The sequence below is a fragment of the Diorhabda carinulata genome, chromosome X (assembly GCF_026250575.1).
Source record: "Diorhabda carinulata isolate Delta chromosome X, icDioCari1.1, whole genome shotgun sequence".
In the NCBI taxonomy this organism is placed as follows: domain Eukaryota; kingdom Metazoa; phylum Arthropoda; class Insecta; order Coleoptera; family Chrysomelidae; genus Diorhabda; species Diorhabda carinulata.
The window spans coordinates 63,776,257-63,792,257 of record NC_079472.1 but is presented as its reverse complement, the minus strand read 5'-3'; the positions used below and the strand labels follow the sequence as shown (position 1 = coordinate 63,792,257).

The 16,001-nt window shown below is 33.8% G+C and overlaps 1 protein-coding gene across 6 annotated transcripts in view; it reads left to right on the top strand.

Annotated features, from left to right (window-relative positions):
* The window catches only part of LOC130900629 (afadin), a 191,493-nt gene that overhangs the window by 92,367 nt on the left and 83,125 nt on the right, over positions 1-16,001 (top strand). For 4 of the 6 annotated variants that reach the window (XM_057811357.1, XM_057811356.1, XM_057811359.1 and 1 more), the window contains exon 6: positions 1,390-1,638. In XM_057811357.1, coding sequence (XP_057667340.1) covers positions 1,390-1,638 — 249 coding nt within the window. Of the gene's footprint in view, positions 1-1,389; positions 1,639-10,287; positions 10,771-16,001 lie in introns of those variants that run through there. The other 2 variants (XM_057811362.1, XM_057811361.1) reach the window with 2 other exon arrangements.

The window sequence follows — 16,001 nt, the reverse complement described above, 5'->3', positions numbered from 1 at the left end:
AATTGTTTTGAAAATGACAAAAGTAGTTTCGCTTAAATGGCAGTCACTCCTAACCGAAATGTCATAAAATTTGACACACAGTCTTTTGAAAGTTGGTAATGGCAGCGCCATCTGTGTATCAGTCACACGACTTATTGGATGATGTTATACATGATGTTATTTTTTCCGTTTCCGGTATAAAAATGATAACTTCCTTTTAAATACTTCACATTAGTCCAGGATCCATTTTTACACTTTGATCAAGGAGTATGTATCGATAAAGAGGTCATCAAAAATTATTACTAACCAGCTGATTTTTACAACTTAACAGTCACATTGCTCTACGAATTGCGCGATATTTCATTCTGGTCGTAGTACCTAAAAAATGTACTGAGTATCGAATATAAAAAAGCATATGGTTCCTTTGAACCGAAGATATGAGTCCTGTGTGTATTGATAGCATCGTTATTACCATGTTTAGAGATCCCCTTAGTAGTAATACTAGTTCTAGTTGTTGAGAATTAAATGTGTCTTCCAACTTCTACTACTACTTAAGGCATCGCTCAAATATGTATGTTCAATATCCTTCTTTGTTATTTTGTCTTTATTTATAAACTACGTCTTAACACCTACATCTAATACTGGTTAGTATTTGGTATATGATGATGGTCCAATTTGCATTACTCCATAGACTAAAGGCCTAACTAAATGTTTATCAAAACTCTGGGTATTTCTTTTTCTATTGTTGATTGCCTCATTTATAGATCAGAACCTTATAAATCTGGTCACGATCTTGGAGAGCCTTTTTCTTTTGGAAATATTTCTATTTTGTCTTCAATCATAGACCTCGGCTTGCATTAACTAAATCTGTATGTTCAAGTATCTAGATACTCCATATTTTCAGAAATTATTCTCTCCTTGATCCGTGCCTACTGAATTTGTTAGTTGAATACCGTGGAAATTCCTTTTCTTTTGTTGATGTCTCCAATGATGGATCACGGCAGATCCGGGCTTACTAAATTTGTATGTTGAAGAAGTACTGGATACTTCTTTCCTTCTGGTGTACGGACCCTAGTTTGTATCACCTTATAAATCCGCGCCTTACTAAATCTGTTTGTCAGAATTTTGTGTTTTCAAGATCCTGAATACCCAGTATATTGTTTTAAATGATAGAGCACGGCTTGGCACTTCCTCCAGATACGGTCCTACTAGATCTGTTTGTTCGAGATTCTAGTTACTGAATTTGTATGTTGAATATCCTGGAAACGCCTTTTCCTTTGTCGATGTTGATATTTGGTCCTAAATAATGATTCTTGGTTTTCCTTAAATCCTAGATCAATGCTAACTTAATCTATATGTCAAATATCTTGGATACTTCTATTTTGTGATAGACACGAAACTTAATTTCAGGTGGTACTCTGAAGATTTACGGAGAGGCTCTTTGTAAAGACGTACCGTATAAAACGTTGTTGTTGTCGGTTCGGGATTGTGCGGGTACTGTAGTGCGCGAAATGTTAGACAAATACGGCCTTACGCGAACAGATCCGTCTCTTTGGTGTCTTGTTCAGGTGACCCAACAACCCGGGTGTCCTGACACCGAATACATTCTAGACGACGACGAGTGCCCGTTGAATATCCTTATGACTTCTCCAAATACTGGTAAGTCACTATTTTTTTAGGAATATAATGATTATATCGCCATTTTAAGAGTCTTGTAGAATATTGACATTTCGTCACTTAAGTTCTAACATTGCGTAAGTCCAAGTCAGGCAACGCTCTCGAAAAATCGGCATAAGTCCGGCAACGTTGTCGAAAAAGATTAAGACGAAGCATGTACGTGTTTCAGACAGTTATGTCATGATATCACATGCTCGTCGAATAAATGCGCTTTCAAAATAAATAACCGATAGAAATTTACGCTTCAAGAAAAAATTTTTTCGTTACGTTGTATCTGCATTACACGGATTACGATTTATAAAATTTCAACAATTGAACTCGCCGCTAAGGCATCATTCAACAGTGTGGAAGATCTACCAGAGGTTATTGAAAACGGGCTCTGTTGCCGACGCGCCGACCAATCTGCAGTACGGCTATCGGAAGAACTCGGATGCAGTCAGGGTGATCCGCAGCTCCTGTATTCCATTTTGTAGTCGTATGAAGTAACCTTCAAGATGAACGTTACGGCCAATCGGCATAACTGCGTGTACTGGAACTACCAGAAACCTCACTTTTCATTGTGTCTGTGCATGTCTCGTGGGTCCGTGAAGGGCCAAATTTATCCGGAAATTCGCCGTACCACGCGTTATTTTGGAGGATGGATAAACAAACGAGGATTCGTTGAGTGGCACCCACATTCAAGTGATCTGAAACCCTGTGGTGCCTTCTCAAGGCCAGCGTTTTTGAACCCTTTCTTCGCGGACAACTTGACATGCTTCGCTGGACCTGCCTCTTCGTTGAGAAACGTTGCCGTAAATCCCTTTCGGAATTTCATTCAATAAATTTTGAGGCTACACTACTCTGCTAAAAAGTTGTCATTTTTGACTTACGCGGTGTTAAAACTTGAGAGACAATTGAAAAAAACATCCGATATATATTAAGTTTAAAACTATTACGCATAACTTTACTTCCCTGGCAAGAGACTCTTCCTCAGTTCTTCCTTCCTTCCAAATAAATAGAAAATACGAATTTATATGAAAACTATTACACAAAATTTGCTTAAAACAAAAGGAAATTAATAAAGATAACTGGAATATTCAAATTTATTTTGATTTAAAATGTAGATAGGTAGAGGACGATTTAGAATACATTCCTAGGTTTCATTGAAATGAAAGTAATATTCAAGATGTTTGAAGGAAACCGTAATAAGCTGACTGGGATGTTACATAGTTCAAAGTAATAATCTTATACACGCAATAAAAGAGAATTTTCCCGTCATGAGTCATGATAAATGGATCTTGGGTGTACCATTATCCAATCGAAACAAAGAGTAAAAAAGTGAACCTCGAAGAAACGAGTTTCCAAAAAAGGAAAAACTTTTGTTGGCCAATAAGAGCATGGCCATAGTATTTTTAGCATTCCAAACTTGTAATTTTTATTGGACATTTAGAAAAAGTGAAAACTATAACTCACCAACGTACTTTTAGTTTATAATACGTTTTAAAACTGAATTTAAGCAAAAACAATCAAATTTTTTGTCTGTTATTATTTCAGAAAAAAAAACTGCGTTAAAAATTATTGTCTCATCCGCTATATTTCTCTGCTTTGGCATAGACTTAGACAAGAATCGATTCTTCGTGCCGAATGAATCGATTTTTTGAATCGGTATGTTGTACTAAATCGATTCAGGGAATCGTAATTTCACCCTTGGAAATCGATATTCGATTTTTTTCTTTTTTGGTAAAAACAATAGAATTCTTTACAATTTATTGAGTGTAATCGGAATATTACGGTGTTACCGGTTAAATGAATGATTAAACGAAGAATTTTAATATTATTAGACGCAAACAATTGTGCACCTAATGTTTGATCCTATTCAAAATAGAACAAAAAAACTATTCATTACCACGTTCACTCGAATAGCCATTATGTATATGAGTATTCGGATCCCATTAGACTTGTTATTATCGAATGTCCTGAAATATAAAATCCCAAATGTTATTAATAACAGATCGTAGAGATTTTTTATCATGGTGTCTTTCTTATTTTCCATAAAATGGATTCATATTTACATGGATCGATCTTTTATACCTCAATTTTTTTAATGAATCGATTCATCAGATTGCAATTCGCTTAGATTCAAAAATCGATCTTTTGTCGAAAGAATCGACACCCTAACTTGGCTTTCTTCGATTATTTTAGATACTAAATTAAATAAAAAACAATTTGGTCAAAATCGATGTAGATAAATGACGAGATGATTGCAGATACAAATGATTATTTAAATTAAAAATAAATGGATACTCGCTAGTTGAAAATAAAATATTTTTGTTTCTATAAAGTAACTTTTTTATTGCCCTCGTATATTAATACTACTGCTACCAGTTGACTAGTAAGAGTCGACCTCTAGTTTATAATTATAAAACTTTTAGCGATTTCCAAAGAAATTTCCTACATATTTTAATGACTTATTTCCTCTCGTTAACAGATGGCGCTTCTAGTATGAAATTTGTCTATAAATTATAAAATCTAATAATTTTTAAAAGAAAATGATTACTATTAGGAATTTTTATAGATAATATACAAATTTTTTTGGAAACACTTGTTTTGTTATGTATTAACATCGTCTATTTTATTGAACGAGAGAGTAATAAAATAATTCGTAATCCATAGACTTCTTTTAGTAGACAGTTAAAGATTTTTTATATCTCGATTATTTTATGAAACGATATTTGTATAAATATATAGGGTGTTCCTTATATTTTCACCTAATCAATCTGTATTAATGTTATAGTCTATTTTATTAAATGAGAGAGTAATAAAATGATGAAGCATTCGTAATCCATAGGCGTATCTTTTTCTTTTAGTAGACATAAATAAAAAAAAATATTTTTTCAATTTATATCTCGAGTATTTTCGTATGAAATAACATTTGTATAAATATAAATGATGAATATATAGGGTGTTCCTTATATTTTCACCTAATTTATCTGTATTAATGTTATAGTCTATTTTATTAAATGAGAGAGTAATAAAATGATGAAGCATTCGTGATCCATAGGCGTATCTTTTTCTTTTAGTAGACATAAATAAAAAAAATATTTTTTCAATTTATATCTCGAGTATTTTCGTATGAAATAACATTTGTATAAATATAAATGATGAATATATAGGGTGTTCCTTATATTTTCACCTAATTTATCTGTATTAATGTTATAGTCTATTTTATTAAATGAGAGAGTAATAAAATGATGAAGCGTTCGTGATCCATAGGCGTATCTTTTTCTTTTAGTAGACATAAATAAAAATAAAATATTTTTTCAATTTATATCTCGAGTATTTTCGTATGAAATAACATTTGTATAAATATAAATGATGAATATATAGAGTGTTCCTTATATTTTCACCTAATCAATTTGTATTAATGTTATAGTCTATTTTATTAAATGAGAGAGTAATAAAATGATGAAGCATTCGTAATCCATAGGCGTATCTTTTTCTTTTAGTAGACATAAATAAAAAAAAATATTTTTTCAATTTATATCTCGAGTATTTTCGTATGAAATAACATTTGTATAAATATAAATGATGAATATATAGGGTGTTCCTTATATTTTCACCTAATTTATCTGTATTAATGTTATAGTCTATTTTATTAAATGAGAGAGTAATAAAATGATGAAGCATTCGTGATCCATAGGCGTATCTTTTTCTTTTAGTAGACATAAATAAAAAAAAATATTTTTTCAATTTATATCTCGAGTATTTTCGTATGAAATAACATTTGTATAAATATAAATGATGAATATATAGAGTGTTCCTTATATTTTCACCTAATTAATCTGCTTCGAACTTATAAATAGCACAATAGGTAATTATTAAAAAAATCTTATGTGACGGCTATGTAATTTTTAACGAACAGAGTTTTTGGTCTGGCCAAACTTTTTTTCCGTCTTTACAAATGTTTTTGGAAACACTATTTTTGGTTTTATTATTCACCTTTTTGGACTGTATTTTTTCCAATGAAAGTTATTTGGTGAAGTATGTAAGGCAAATAGGTAATTATTGAAAAAAAATGTTATATGACGGCCCTTTGTAAAGGTATGAAACGTTGTTGTCGGTTCGGGATTGTGCGGGGACAGTAGTGCGCAAAATGCAAATACAACCTTACGCGAACGGATCGGTCTCTACAAATCTTTTCTGAAAGCACTATTTTTATTATTTTTTTCATTATTCACCTTTCTAGACTGTATTTTTTCCAATTTTAATAACAATTTCTTTTCTTTATTTTATTAAATGAGACGTTCCGGGTTTAACTATACAAAATTGTAAAAATTTCACAATCAACTACAATTTTTAGTAATATTATTTAACAGTTTAGAGAATACATGTGGGAAAAGTACTTTTCTCACTCCTGAGAAAATTTGAACTAGACTATACCTCGTACTAAAATATACACAATTTCTCGTATTTTCACAACCCTATTTGTGATGTCGTTACTTTTTACTAAGTAGTCTCAATGTCTCTCTTCTCTCACGTATCCGCTTCCATTGTTTCCTTTAGAGGTCGTCCTATCACTTCAACTGTCTTCTATCTAATTAGGAAAATGTAGTTTCGAGGTGTGTTCCAGATTCATATAATTAGAATTTTTGTTTTGAAAAAACTGGATCAATAAAATTTAATAATAAACATAAAATTTCTGTTAAACAGAGAACAGTATGTCTAAAAAAAACAAAAGAACAAGAATAAATTTTTGTAATTCATTAAATTTCGGGAATGAATGACGTGAAAATAATGAACCATCCCTCGTTTCTGAGTTACAGGCCTTCAAAGTGCGAAATCAGTATTTTTGAATCTAGGGATGATTACGTACGTCCATGTAGTGTGCGTAACTTTTACATGGACAACCTGTACAATTTAAATATAGCAGAAATTACTTTTTCAATCGATTTTCCAACAAAAAGTTACACTTTGTTTAACTCGATAAAATTTGGAGTTTAGGAGATATGTAGATTTTTAGATCGTTGTACATGCCAAGGAAATAGTTCGCCATAAAGAGACATTCTGAACAAAATTAACATAAAATGTAATTATTTATTATAAATACTTACACGAGGTATATAATTTAGTTGGTTAGCATACAACTTCAGCCTGCCTTCTATCTTCCCTTCCATGATCAGCTGTAACAAGGCATATTTTTGATTTCTAAAAATGTAGCCAAAGTAGGAAGCTTTCCTTCTCTTTACAATGGTTAATAGCTCTCATTCGTCTTAGCATCTCGTCATTGGTCACCCGATCCGTCCATGGTATTTTGAGGATCCGTCTAAAGAGCCACATTTCAAAAGCTTCCACTTTACGCATGCTGAAGACCTTCAAAGTCCAACTCTCAACACCATAAAGTAGGGTAGTCAAAACGTAGCATGGAAGAGCATTTCATATTAAACATTTATTCAAATTAAATACATAAAAAAGTTCACCTTTGAATTGCGTGAACGCAGCTATTCGGAGAAACTTGGGAGGTATGTCAATCGGTGCCTGACTTTTGAAAGCGTTTCTCGGGTACAGACCGTGCGTAAGTTTTACAAAAATGTTAAATCGTAGCGCGTGCTACAATATTCCCAATGCTCGTTAGTTAAATGATGCGCCAGGTACTCGACTGAAGTTGGAAGAGACCGTATCAACACTGGATAACAGTTTGGACATCCAAGGTCTTCTGGAACTGTCAAAACGTAGACGAGCCTGAATTGTCTATTAGGAACCACGCTGTTGCATTGAATGAGTATAGATCATCGTTATTTCGCATTTTACAGTAAGATTTGATGCTGCACACTTACAAAATTCTACTAGAATTGAAGCCTCAGGATGTTGATTATAGGCTTGACTTCGTAAACAAGATTGAATGCTTCCCTACGTTTACCATTATCTTATTTTCGGATGAAATTCATTTTCATCTCAACGGATACGTCAACAATCAAACAGTTCATGTTCAGTCTCTAAAGACGACAACTTGGTTATCGAAACGCGCGTCGGACAGTATAATTGCGAGTGTTGGTGTAGTGGTGGTGGACAAAAAAATCACCACAAATGACAGTCAAAATCGACGACATGAAAGTCAAAATAAACAAAATAGTGACTCATACATGAATGTGTTATTGGACGAAATAATAGGACTAACCCTAATGACAGATGACACAACCTGGTGTGAACTGGTTGTCATCGACCAAAAATAGATCCAAGATGACGGAGTAATCACGTCGATTCATTCATTTCTGAAACAAAATTGAGAAATGAACGAAACCGTATCTAAACTTTATAGTTCACCAGTTCAATGTGACAATACATCAAAGCAATTAGAAGACAAAGACATTTGTGTTTTAAATAACCAAGTCAAAGTAAATTTGACTGGTGAACCATTCAAACTTCCATCAAAATTAGATCAGACAGCTCAATCGAAAAAGAGGCGACTGCAGAATCACTGTGCTCCACCATCATATATCGTAGAAGCTATTAATAAGTTAGAAAGCAAAAAAATTTATCTTTAGAAACAGATTTTGACATTTGGTGCGAAAATTTTGCAAAACAGCTAAACATCATGGAGACTTTAAGAACACTTGAACTTTAAATGTAAAATTTTGTGCCAGAAAAAAAGAATCGAATATAAAATGCAAAGAAATCATGATTTATCGGGAAACCATTGTAAAGCTAGTACCTCTGCATACCAACAACCATCAATATCAACCGGAAATTACTCAAAATCACATTTAACTGAACTTCAACCAAGCACAAATTCAAAAGTAGATCAACCTAGTCATGAAGAGGACAGTTGGGATTCTTATTTATCATCGGTATATTCTTATTCTTCAGATTCTATCTAAAAAGTATTCAAGTATTTTTCCGGTCGGTAAGAATCTTGAGGTGTAATTAAGTTTAGATTCTGCTGGAATCATTAACACTTTTTAAACGTTGTGATTCATTAATTAAAAGTTCGCACACAATTTTTGCACTTCCCCGTTTAGTCATGATAAAACACAATAAAAACACACCATTAACAATTTGATGTTAACGGCAATTCGTTTCCTGTCGCGACGCCTTTCATACACTAATTAGTGTGAGCTGGAGATCGTATAGTATCGGTCGTGAAAATACGCGTGAACCCGCCTTAAGAAATTGGGAAACCCTAAAAAAAACAAATAAAAAAATACAGAAAGTTTTATAAATAATGAGGGCCATCTTGGACCTGGGGCTCGAGGCTATGATCCCCCCCTCCAAAGCTCCTAGCTTAATCCGGCCCTGACCGTGTTTACGAGGTACCGCAATACAATATTATTCTGTTGTCATTAGCTAAAACAAAAAATAAATACAGAAAAATGGCAAACAAAATTAAAATTATGTCTGTTCTTCATGAAGAAACCCGCATTTCTATAAAAATTTAAAGAAAAATTAATCGTTTTTATTTTATGGGACATACTGTATGATGATACTCGTCCTATACAGGGTGACCCACGAAGAGTTAAAACTATCTGTATATGACAAAATACTTTGTACGTTTGAGTTTTCGGATACGATCTTTATAACTAAAATATTTTCATAGATGGTCGACTGTAACTTTATTATTTTAAATGGAACATCCTGTATATTAAAACATTTCCGAAATCTACGTAAAATTTTAGTATACTTTTGTCTAAAAACTTTTTTCGAAAAGTGCATACTTTTTGAGTTATTAATTTTTTTGTAAAAAATTTGACCGGTGCAGACCCTTATAAATTATTTTTTTACGAGTATACCCTTAAAGATATGAAAATGGTTTCTGTCCGGTTATTTTTAGCAAAATCAGACGCATTAGAATCTATGTTAAAACATTTTTCAGTTTATACAGGGTGGGTATAAAAAGTGTTCAAAGTTTAACTTGATACATATTGAATTTCTTGTTTTTTTTTAAATGGAATCACCCGGTTTTTTATATTTTAATGCATTTAGAGGTAAAAAATGAGGCACAATCATGTATACTTTCCTATACCTAAACCTCATTGTGATCCTGATATTAAATGTTTTCTGAAAATTTTTAGACATGCAGGTGTAGTCTAAATTTTATTTTGACCCGTTGATACAAGCACTAAGAAATAGAAAATATGTATAGAAAAATAGAATATGTATAGAAAATAAAATAGAAAAAATAGAAAAAAGAATTTGCCTTATTCTTTACCCCTGAATGCATTAAAATAGAAAAAACCGGGTGGCTCTATATGAAAAAATAAAGAAATTCGATATTTATGAAGTTAAACTTTGTACTCTTTTTATACACACCCTGTATAAAATGAAAAATGTTTTAACATAGATTCAAATACGTCTGATTTTGCTAAAAATAACCGGACAGAAAACATTTTCATATCTTTAAGGGTATACTTGTAAAAAAATAATTTATAAGGGTCTGCAACGGTCAAATTTTTTACAAAAAAATTAATAATGCAAAAAGTATGCATTTTTCGAAAAAAGTTTTTAGACAAAAGTAAATGTAGATTTCCAAAATGTATTGATATATAGGGTGTTCTATTTAAAATAATAAAGTTACAGTCGATTTCCTGTAGAGCCGGACGTTGGCCATCTTTGAAAATATTTCAGTTAAAAAGATCGTATCCGAAAATCCAAACGTAGAAATTTACATGATTTTATTATTTTGCCATCTAGAGATAGTTTTAACTCGTCGTGAGACACCCTGTATAAGAACTAATTCCCATTCCGTGCGCACGTCCTCGTCTCATCCGCAACCTACGAAAACTATTCGTTGATCGTCGACCGTTCCGCCGATACACCGACGTGCTGTCGGCGGCGCGGTGCGCGTTACGAATCTCGCGTGGTGTCGTCGTTCTATGCCCGAATCAAAGGAGGCGAGTCTACGTATTCTTCTTCTCCTGAACGTTCAACTACACTGCGTTTGTTTACGTTCTTTAGTTGTCTTGTCTGTGAGTGTGTGTGTGTGCGACGGCGGGTGGTAACACAAAATCGACCATCATGGTTAATTTCAAGATTTTTTTTGTGATATTTACGTCGAGATGTGACTTCAACGAACGAAAATAAACGTCCGATATTATTATAGAGAAAATGTGAACTGAAAAATGATGGATTGGGGCATTAGACGTAAGTTAATTAGTTTTAATTACGTTTAGACGAATAAACAAAGTAGATCGGCAACTTTTCGTAAAGTTTCGGTCGATTTACATTATTTAGGATTAACGTATGACTGATAGAAAAAGTTTCACGTTAAAATGTATAGGGTGATCCTAAATCTACCAATTGAAATTTATTACTTAGAATGGTTCGGATATGACGAAAAGAAATGATGAAGGTTACCATGTTTTAGCTTTTAAATTCAATTTTTTGTTTTGTGATTTGTAATTTTTCATTATGTGTGAGTATATCACATAATTTCCCATATATCAAATATATTTATGGTCCGTTCGAGGGCGAGGTAAATCACTTAACTGAAAGCAATAATAATAAGTCTCCATCGAATTGCATATGTGTTCTTTATAGTTTTGTGCTATCCTAATTTGAACACCTTGTATTTCTAGAGATATGCATCTTTTTCCCTACATTAACTATACATATAAAATACAGGGTGGTGCAAAAAGAACGAATAAATTATAATAGTTTACTAGGATTTGGTGACTTTGCACCAAATCTCATTCGACTGAACATTTCCGAAGCCTGATTAACGCTGTTTAAGCAATGAGAAAACCTGGGTCCATCACTACACTTCAGAAACTAAATAATAGTCAAGATAGTGGATTTCAAACGCCAAATTTGGTCTAAATAATGAGATAAAGGGCGAAATTGCAAAAAAAATGGCCAAGTTTGAAGGGAAAGGAAGTGCCGTATTCACTAGATCTATCCCTCCAGTGACTTCTCTGTTTCCTAACTTTAAAGTTTCACTTGCAGGAGATATTTTAATCAGACGAAGACGTTAACGCCTATTATGAAAAAAATATGTCTCATTTATTTTCTTTCGGCTGCCTGTTGGTAAACTTGGGCTCCGTTTATCTTACAGTGCATGTGGTTCACAAAAAATTATATATTGAAAGACTTTATTTAGATGCGTTATCTGATCTTTGCCTAAAGTCTAACTTTATATTCAAGGAATTGCACTGTGTAAAAAAATACAAAAAAAATCGGCCAAACTATCAAAATTTGATAAGGGAAAAAAGTAAACGCTAATCCTCTACGGAACAATTCATTTAATTAAATTACAAATTAATAAAATCAAAACAACAATTGTTGGGCAATCCTAAGGATGAAACACTAAATTTGGAAAAGTGGGGTATATATGAAATTAGCTGTGGTGATTGTTACGAAAGTATATTGGGCAGACTAAGAGATCCGTTACTGTCCGGTTTAAAGAGCACATAATAATAAATTGTCGGATGCATTTGAAGGCATTGAAAATGTTAAATGTAAGAGTAGCTTAAATAAGGACAAAAGGCCAATTCCTTACAACCCACTGTATAGTTTAGTAGTCAAGGAGTAAATGGTTTCCCGCCAAGGAGGTTTTCCCGATGGGGGAAAGGTTTATTGGTGGGAAAATTTAGTATAAAACAGGTAAGTCAAGTCATTAGGTTTTATTTTACTTTCAGACTGTGAAGACGATAACTTGGTTATTGAAACGCGCGTCAGACAATGTAATTATGAATGTTGATGTAGTGGTGGTGTAAACAGTGTGTTCAGTATGAATATCACCAACAGAAAGCTTGTAGGGAGCTCTATTTTGCATCTGGGCTGGCAAGGTCTTGTAGAACTATCGAAAACTTAGCCGAGCCTGATTTGTCTATTCGGAAGCGTGCTGTTGCTTTAAGATAGTCACGCACTTGTCGTCATCGGGTAGAGCATACCCACGCATCGGACTGATCAGATTTTCCGAGTGTGATTAAAACCATTGATTCAACTGGATCTGCGCACACAAATTCGCATCGTACATATCGGTGACTGGCAATGGCGACGAGAATTCGAGAAGGGGCATTCATCCCGAATCATCCGTAAGTGTCAACAGTATCAGGAATTCCTGGAATATGCGCACTCTCAACTTTCTTTCCGTACTGAGCCGATTGTAGTTAGAATATTCAGTCCGACGTTTAGCACGTGTTGGACCTTGTGTCGTCGCTATTCTCCATACTCCTGTTTCTTCTGATTGATTTTATGGACCCAACCCCTCAAATTTCACAAAAATCAGAATATTTTATAATAAACGAAGTCAAAAACCAAACGAACGAGATTTCCACAGCGACAGGATGCCACTCAAACTCACGACTGGCGAAAGACCTCGGAATCGGTAATTTGTGGAGCTTACGTATCTATATGCGCAGCCGTCGAAATAAATCCGATCCGTTCGTTGCGAACGCTCGGTCCAATGACAATAAGTGCGTGACTACCTTTAAACTTGCATAAATTATCATTATAACGCAATTCACAGTGATATTTGGTGTTGCACACTTACAAAATTCAGTTGGTAGTCGAATTGAAGCCTCGGGATGTTGATTATAGGCTCGACTTCGTAAACCAACGCTTATCTACGTTTTCCAACATCTTGTTTTCGGATTAAATTCATTTCCATCTCAACCGACACGTCAACAATCAAACAGTTTACCTTCAGTCTCTGAAGACTATAACTTGGTTATCGAAACGCGCGTCGGACATAGTAATTGCGAGTGTTGGTGTAGTGGTGGTGGACAAAATAATCAGCACTAATGACAGTGAAAATCGACGAAATGAAAGTCAAAATAAACAAATTAGTGAGTCACAAATGAATAACAGTGAAATTGGACGAAATAATGGGACTAACCCTAATGACAGATAGTCTATATGTACCAAAGACGGAAATACTAAACAGGAAACAGAATTTTACAATTTTATTTCAAATAATTATCCTCAATAAAATTTAATGTTTACTTTTTTTCTTTCACATACCTCAATGAATAATTTAATATCGTTAATGGATATACATTACATCCTTAAATCCATATCCTTAAAGGTACGGTACCGAGTATAATAATAGTTCTCGTTTCTGTAATGGGCTGTGGTACTTGGGATAGAAGAAACTGGTTTTTTCTTTAATACACCAATGTGTATGGAAAGTTGATAGTATACTTGTTTTTTCTCTTCTTCTCTCTGTGTTATTTGATATGTATAAGGTAGTCACGAGCCAAGTTTTTTTTTTATTTCGATACCGGTTTCTTTGACCGTGCGTTTGAATCTCTATTTCATATAAAGGGTGAAAAATTTGATATAATTTGTTAATTTTTTTTTCTATTCTTTCAAACTTTTCGTATCCTGCTAATGCGCAATTTCATATTGTGAAAAATATACACATTTTTGATGATTATGACGAAACAACTGCTAACATTTTGATAAAAGATGTCTCGGGACGAAAAAAAGATATCGACATGCTCGTTTGGGTCTAGTCACTCGGGCAACAAAGGCAACGACACCAGACTGGGATCGGGATCTTTGGCGTAACTAAAAGTGTTACTATCGCGTCTTTGAACGGTCTACTTGCAATAAGGGCTCGGTAAAGATGAATAGAGACACTTGGCACGGAGACTCACTTAGATGGACGTCTCACAACTGCCTCATAGGTGAGGACACAGTGATCTAAAACGCCATATTCATACCATGGCCATTACGGAAGATACGGAGTGCGGCTGGTGCATGAAGGAGGATGAAATCTTGCTTATTTCACTTTAATATTTTGAATATTCCTTCTAGGGGTAGATCTAACACTTTCATTATAATTTTTTTCGTTCGACACCTCAAAATATTACTCTGCTTTTACCGAACTCATTTCGCCAACCCGAAAGGTTCAATCCCATCAAGTCTTCTCTATATTCTTCCAGTGTCTACCAACTGGATTACCTCTACATTAGTATCGTGATGACTGGATAGAAACACCAAACTATTTTGGTGTCTATATCCAGTGGATATTGACTGGATATAGACACCAACATAGTTTGGTGTCTCTATCCAGATCCTTGCGGAAACTATTGTTTAGAATGTAACAAGTTGCATCCACGATACTCCTTAGTACCTTGTTCTGAAATATTTGAATGTTTTATTGACTACTTTGACTAGCTCAACCCCATAGTCACAATATTGTATATTTTGATTTGAAGTTTTGAAGTAATAACCGATTCTGGTATTCGGAACCTAGCATTTAATTAACGGTTTATTAAAACTGAGAGCGTGATAAAACCATCGTCAACCTTTAGACGTGGTCCTTCGTCGGCCACTGTGAGCTTGTAACTGCCAGTCTCCCGGAAACCCTGGAGTTCATCATTAACAGTGAACTTTGCTACTCCAAGAGTTTCTGCGTTATAACGGATCCTCCAGCCTACGTTTTTCTTGGTAGTATTCCGAACCTAGAGAGCAAATCATGGTTTCTTGATACTGAAAGCAATCCTCAACTGAGATATGGTCCTCAATCGGCTATTGTCAGTCTCTCAAAAACGCTGGAACTTTTCGTTAATGGTGAACTTCGCTAGTCCAAGCGTTTCTGCGATATAACGGAGGCATCAGCTTGATTTACGTCTATGTTAGGAAGAACCATTATTCTGAATCAAAACTAAAAAAACGTCTATTAATTGTAACGATTGAAAGTGAGGGGCCCCTTATCAGTGGGAACATGATAAAACCATATCTTCCGAACTAATACTATCTAATATGAGCGTTGACTTCCGGGACGGTACGTGTCTGTTAATCGACTCGATTTACACGTTTTTTAAGGATCTTCTGGTTCAACAACCTACAAAAATAAACAAAATCTGGCACTTTCCTGTCATAGTCCATGAGTAGGTAGTTGGTCATCCCAAACAACTATAGTCTATTTTTATGACTGAAAGAGTATTGAAATTGTGAAGAATTCGTATTCCATTTCTTTTAGTAATTTGCCTTACTTTTTACTTTTACCCCTGAATGCATTAAAATAGAAAAAAACCGGGTGGTTCTATTTAAAAAAATAAAGAAATTTTATATTTATGAAGTTAAACTTTGAAAACTTTTTATACACACCCGGTATAAAATAAAAAATTTTTCAACATAGATTCAAATACTTCTGACTTTGTTTAAAGCAACCGAACAGAAACCATTTCCTTATCTTTAAGGGTATCCTCGTAAAAAAATAATTAATAAGGGTCTGCAAGGGTCAAATTTAAAAAAAAAATTAATAATGCAAAAAGTATGCATTTTTCAAAGAAAGTTTTTAGTCAAAAGTATACTAAAATTTTACGTAGATCTCAAAAATGTATGATTATACAGGGTGTTTCATTTAAAACAACGAAGTTACAGTCGACTGTAGAACCGAAAGTCGGCCATCTTTGAAAATG